A 6,554-nucleotide genomic window follows, 5' to 3' on the forward strand; every position below is an offset into this window, starting at 1 on the left:
CGCGGTCGTTAGGCCTGCGACCGTTGTCCCACCACCGGCTCCTCCTCCAGCACCGCGAGCTCCCTCCCCGCCAAAACGAGAAACCACTCCTCCTCCCCCTCCACGTCAGCCGACACCCCCGCCACGTGCCCTCTCCCCACAGCGGCGTCCGGTGGTTTCCCCGCCGCCAACTCCGCCGCCGAGAATTTCCGTTCAATCGTCGCCGCCGCCACCGCCACCGCCGGCTCCAAAATCTCCGCCGTCTCCGACTAAGGATGTTAAGGAGGCTCTTGTCCGCATTGGAGATCCTCCGCGGAAACCGCTCCCTCCGCCAGAATATCCATCGGCGAGGTCCATAAAGCCCGAGCCACGGACTCCGCCAGAGCCGCCGAAGCCGAAAGCCTCATCTCCGAAGCTGTCGCCTTACTCTCTCCCACCGTCTCAACTAAGATCCTCACACGAAGACGACGTCACGACCCAGAAAAAAGTTCTGACAGCTGAAAAATCAAGCAACCTCTATCAGCAAAAGGACCAACATCTCCAACACAACCAAGGCAAGGTCACCAAGAAGATTCCGCAGTCGGATTCAGAGGACATGGGCGCTCGGGTCATCACCATTGCAGGTGAAAACAAAGGTGCTGTAATGGAGATCCTACGCGGCGACCCGAAGCATCTCACGCAGGCAGGGAAAGCTAGGGTTTTGAAGGGCGGAGGCAGCAGCAGCAGCAGCGACGAAGGAGAAGGGAAGAAGACAAAGAACAAAGGAAAGATGGAGAACCCTAATGGAACCCTGCCATTGAAAGCTTTCATGAACAGCAACGTTCAAATGATCAACAACTCCATCGTGTATAATTCGTCTGCGACTCATCATGACCCTGGAATTCATCTGTCTCTCTCTAGGAAACCAGGGAATGGCTTCCACGTCAAAAAACACGGAAATGGAGACAACAGCTAAATGAAGATGGAGACTAAAAACACAGAGGAAAACGGCGAGAAAATAAATAATAAAGGGTTTTGGATTAAAGTTTGTTTGATGTGTTCTTTATATCAAGATTTAAAATTGAAAGTGTCATGTTTTACAATTTCGTATGAGATAATAATAATAATAATAATAATAATAATAATAAAAACAGGTTTGAGTGGGAAACTTTATTTAACAGTCAGTCATTGGTTCCGATTCTTCAGCGCTTTTTGGAATCTGCTTTTTCATGTGGAGGCTTTGGTGGCTGAAGAAAGGACGCTTACAAATTCTGAAATTCTCCGGTATGAGAATGTATGGGCCTAACACTGATATGGGCTCACATTAAAGGCCCAAATATCTCTCCATTTGCTACTTATGGCCCAAAACATTTTACATGGCCCGTGTTTTCTCTCTTTTATATATACATACATACATCATATATAAAAATAAATTATAATTATTGAGTTTTCATGCTCTGAATCATGACGTACAACTCGGATTCAATTAATTCGTGCCATTTTTCGGGCGTTTCACACCGAATAAAAACTTAAGAAAGTGGAATTCCATCGGGAGACGTACCACGAATATCACGGGCCACTAACCCCCAATTTACTTTTCAACCCTATAACTGTTTCCCCATGATTACAAAAACAAAACACTCACAATTTTTTTTTTACGAATGAAGTATATATAATTACAACAGCAAAACCCGTATCCTTTATGAAAAGGAAAATATTTCCATGACAATACGCTGCATTTGTTTCAAATGTATAGCTGTCAAAGTATATAACTGTAGAAATATGTGGAATGATATTTTTATTAATAACCAAAATAACATATAAATAGATGAGAGTCTTACATTGAATAAGTAAAGCAGACATAATGATAAATATTTCTAAATATATATTTTCCGGATTTGATAAGATCTCCATTATACGATATATCTCGTAATATTCTTCAAAATCCGGTATATCTCAACAATAACAAATAAATTCTTCACCCCCGTAGGGCAGTTTACACAGTCACTTATGATCGGGTTTTGCCACCCAACATCTATCCATTTAACAAAAAAACAATCCAATGAAATAAAAACGAATATTAAATATTTCACGCTAAGTATATATGTACTCTCTCTTCCAAAAAAAAATGAAAAAAAGGGTACGGTAAGGAATAAACAGTATAGCTACGTGCACTGCGATCCACATGTTTAATTATGGGAGAGAACAAACATATGGTAACAAAATACAAAGGGCCAAAGAGAAGAAGAGCGTGTATAATTGTAATGGGTGGGGCAACGTATGCTCTCGTCAAAAAAGCTTTTGGGTACTTGCATGTGCATGGCTCTCTGTTGTTTTTATAAGATGTGATAAGTATCCGACGAGGCCTCTTCCCCTCAATTATATTCATTCCTTCTCCCTAATAATATAAATGGTTACACGAATCAAGCCGGTCAGACGACATAACATTGTTGTCTCTCAATTAAAGGAATTTAGATTAGATATCATACGCATAATGCATTCATAAGACTTGCCCTACATTTTGATGTTTATGTACAAAAGGTTACTACTATGATGCGAAATGGTTCATTGTTTATATATGGCGACCGATCAAGCATATACGAGTGTAGCATCGATTATGAATAAATATATATATATATATATATATATATATGTATGTATTCGAGTGTAGCATCAATTATGAATATATATATATATAGTACTATTGACTACGGAAACCTGTATGATTAGAGTTATAGAGGCCAAATGAACATGTATCAGCAGATGACAATAAACATTAGAAAGTGACTAAATCGCTCTCTCCATCAAGTAATAACGAATATACACTTAAACGAAAATATAATTTGCATTTGAATATTATGAGCGAAAATATTAAGGTGGAATGAATGGGGCATACTATGTCGGGGATGAGCCAAATCAATGGGAATCCAAAGTTGACAGAAAGAAATTATATATACACATACATATTTCTTGCTAAGTTATAAATTAAATATAAAATAGTGAATGTCTGTTCATGTATCTGTATGGAAGTGATGGTTACTTAGAATTTGTTCCGTATGTCCATTTCTATTATTTTCTACCCATCACCATGATATTCGGAATACGTATTCACGTACAAATACAATATTTTTATTGTGATGTTTTGTAATTACTGCGTATATTGGCGAGGACAAATCAGATAACACATCAACAGAGCCTAAAACCAGCAGAAACACATGGCAACAGCAGCCAAAGAGGGAAATTAAATGAGGATTAAAAAGATTTTTTTTTTAAAAAAAATGGTTGGGTGTAAAATCGAGGGACATTTGAGATGTAAGAACATCGGTGGAATCAAACATGCCAGATATACACAACAGTTTCGCAGGTGGCTCTCACTGATTGGCCAATGCAAACCCAAAAGGTTATGATGGGACCCATCTCATGAGTTGTTACACGTGGCATCATCTGGAGCGTCCTGTCACTCCTCTTTTGCCCCCCCTCACTCTCTGATCTCTCCCGTTGATTTATTCTTCAGCGTCACGAATTCCATTGTTGCTCGACAGCGGCTTCGCTCTTCCACTGACAAGAAGCAAAGAAAACGATGAAGGTGCAGTATTTTTTTTTATTTCATTATTTTATATGTGTATATATATATTATTCTTTTTTTTTTCTGCTTTCAAAGTCTCACATTTTTTCAATTCGTTTTGGGAATTTTTGTTTGTAGATCTTCAACTGGGTACAGAGGAAGCTGCACCAAAATGTCATCAAAGGTTGGTTTTTATTTTTTTTCATTTAAATTTTTTGTGTCATTGCGTTTGGGTGAGGTGAGAATATGAATCTAATATCATATTGTTTATTTGTTTCCTTGTAATATATGTAACATATATCATGTGGTCTCATATTGTTGCTTGCTTGTTTATAGTGCGGTTCCGTATTTAATTGTTCAGTACCCTTTAAAAGACCTTCCTTGAGAAAACATGAACATAAATATCCACCCGTACGTCTCGTACTTTTTGGCATTTGCCAAAACAAATCCACCATTAGCGTGTATGCATGCATGTATATGTATGTATGCATAAATATGATTTTTTAACAGCTTTGGAAACGGTAATTTTGTGGGGGAAAAAAACAGAAGGGTTGGTGAAAAACGTGAAGAAGAATGAACCAAGTGAGATCGAGAGGAACACGAAAGCTATACTCGACCAAGTCGGATTGGTCGACGTTCTTGATAATTGGGTCGATGGAGTTCTCACCATCGGCACGTTCGGCTTTGACACACTGAAAAACTCCGACCACAAAGGAAAAGACGATTTCTCCGTGGATGATGGTGAAGATGAAGAAGTCGGAGATGGTGATGAAAGCATGGACCTTGATGACGATGAATTCGCCAACCGAGGGGGGGAGTTAGATCCATTGATCTCCCCCAGGTATGACGAGGTTGTCGGATCCGACAATGGGGTTGACCTCGGGTTGATCGAGATCATGGACTCCGAATCGGTCAGAGCCGTCGATTGCCTCGACTTGATGCCCTTGTCAGATGTTGACCGCTGCGGGAAGAAGAGGACGACCTTGGCCGAGCTTTTCTCCAAGGACGAAGAAGATGTAGATTTCGAGAAATGCTTGGACCCTCTTGAGATCGAATCGAGTGACGGTAAATATAAGCCCAGTGGTTCGAAACTAAGTGATCCCTCGTTCGACAAGAAGATCATGTCACGGGCCAAAGATCAAGACTCACGTCCCATCAAGAAACTGCGCCAGGTAACGTCCGATTAGAACCTCACCAGCTAGCTAGGGTTAATTAATGTCATGAAACATTAACGAAATGACGTCACATCGCAACATTTTACTAGTTTTATTTACTTGGGCATGCGGTGAAATCGCAGATGATGAAGAGGATGTTGAAGAGGAAGATCCATCCAGATGCTGACGTGGGAAAAATCTGTAAATCGGACGGAATAATGAGCAAGCCAATCAAGAAATGTGAAGCGGCTGAATCGATCCATCTTCTTGTAACTCCAGGTCAGTGCATGCATATTATATTCCGCCTTTACATACATGCAATCTATACATTCCGATCTATGAATGGAAATGCTTATGCATGTATATTCATGGACTCCTAAGTACATAAAGTATGTTTGGTGTACAGTTTCAAATGAATTCAAATGATGTATTAAAACGAATCCCTGTACAAAATCGAAATCGATTTTCAAAATCCGGAAATATAAAAAATTTTGTGAGGAAAATGTTCTTTTATGAACAACTCTTTTTGCTTTTTGGCAGAGACTTTTCTTTAATTTGAAAAAAAAAAATTTAATGAATATAGGGCAAAAGATAAAAACTATAATTTCATGTTCTGTTTTATCACATTACAAATCTTAACATGTATTTCACACATATTAATCCATGTATAAATTTTTTTTTTCTCGAGTATTTGAAATTTACTTAAACAAAGTCTCATCATTTTGTGGATAATCACTTCAGATTTTCATTTATAGAAAAGGGTTTTATAAAATGCAATAATTAAGTGGTCCCTCAAAAACTCCTTTTTTGGACAAAGAGAAAGGCTCTTTGTATCTTTTGGAGGACCATAAATAATCACTTCATTACACTGTTTAATTATTTGTTTTTGTCTGTTTATTCACTTATTAATTAATTTTTTTTCCATCCAATTTTCATCAGGTCCCATGGCTTAGAATGACTTTACATGAGCGATAACCGGAAATGCTGCCATGTTTATGAAATCTCTCTCTCTCTCTCTATTTGCATGTTGCCTTTTGATTTATTCGATAGATTATGGTCGTTTCATTAAGACTGTGTGTTGTTGTGGCACTGTATCTGTCATTTTGATCCACATGTTACAAACCCTATAAGTTCTTATTTGCTTAATTTTGTGGTTATTTATCTCGTTATTTGCATAATTCTTCAAAAGCATATTTGGATTGATTAATGACCCTCGTGCCATATATTTGATTAATGATTCCATTATAATTATATAGATTTGACACGGTAGGTTGAAAACAATAAATGCCCATAACCCTATCTTAAATCTATTATTTCAAACGTAAAAATGGTTTTAAATATATGCAAATACCATACGAACCGTCCTAATTTCCGTACTTATCCTTCATATAACTAACTATATAAACGATTAACTCTATTGTGTAGGTTAAAATTAAATCCCAACCTCAAATTGACCAAACCTTCGGTTTCCAAGTATGAACGAGGCAACACAAGAGCGGCCTTACCCGTTTAGCTAAAGGGGGCCTTTAATATTTTATGGGCCGTACATCGGTCTTATATTATATTAATTTGTCGTATAATATAAGACGCAAAATATAAAACGTGAGAGCAGTCCACCAACCTGAGGGGGGAGGTGTCAGCTACCACAAACACTTGTAAACTGTCATATTCTTCACGTTGTGGCCTTAGGTAGGTACATACAATTTCGCCCTCCTCTCATAATGTTAACCAATATTCATAATTTACCAGTTTCTCTCTGTAGCAATATGTTGACCCATTAACGGGTCAAACATGTCACAGCCTCGCAAGATCTACAATTCAATCTTTTTTTTTATATAGAAATATATAACAAGTTTATAACTTTGGGGGGGGGGGGG

At 38.3% G+C, this 6,554-nt stretch overlaps 2 protein-coding genes across 3 annotated transcripts in view; both read left to right on the forward strand.

The window, feature by feature from the left end:
• Positions 1-1,051, forward strand: part of LOC104817612 (serine/arginine repetitive matrix protein 1) — a 1,422-nt gene extending 371 nt beyond the window's left edge. Inside the window, exon 2 of the mRNA XM_010546862.1 lies at positions 3-1,051. Within this exon, the coding sequence (XP_010545164.1) occupies positions 3-934 (932 nt within the window). The 3' untranslated portion in view covers positions 935-1,051. The remainder of the gene's footprint in view (positions 1-2) is intronic.
• Positions 1,052-3,437: 2,386 nt separating this feature from the next.
• On the forward strand, positions 3,438-5,841 carry LOC104817388. Of its 2 annotated transcripts, none has more exons than XM_010546565.1 (5): positions 3,438-3,544; positions 3,662-3,707; positions 4,034-4,695; positions 4,821-4,956; positions 5,617-5,841. In XM_010546565.1, exons 1-5 carry the CDS (start codon positions 3,539-3,541, stop codon positions 5,628-5,630), a joined length of 864 nt encoding a protein of 287 aa, XP_010544867.1. In that variant the 5' UTR covers positions 3,438-3,538; the 3' UTR covers positions 5,631-5,841. The 2 variants fall into 2 exon arrangements, with proteins under 2 accessions (XP_010544867.1, XP_010544868.1); XM_010546566.1 differs by having other exon boundaries at positions 3,439-3,544; positions 4,070-4,695.
• The last annotated feature ends 713 nt before the right edge of the window (positions 5,842-6,554 follow it).

Source organism: Tarenaya hassleriana, unplaced genomic scaffold, assembly GCF_000463585.1.
Source record: "Tarenaya hassleriana unplaced genomic scaffold, ASM46358v1 Cleome27, whole genome shotgun sequence".
Classification (NCBI taxonomy): Eukaryota; Viridiplantae; Streptophyta; class Magnoliopsida; order Brassicales; family Cleomaceae; genus Tarenaya; species Tarenaya hassleriana.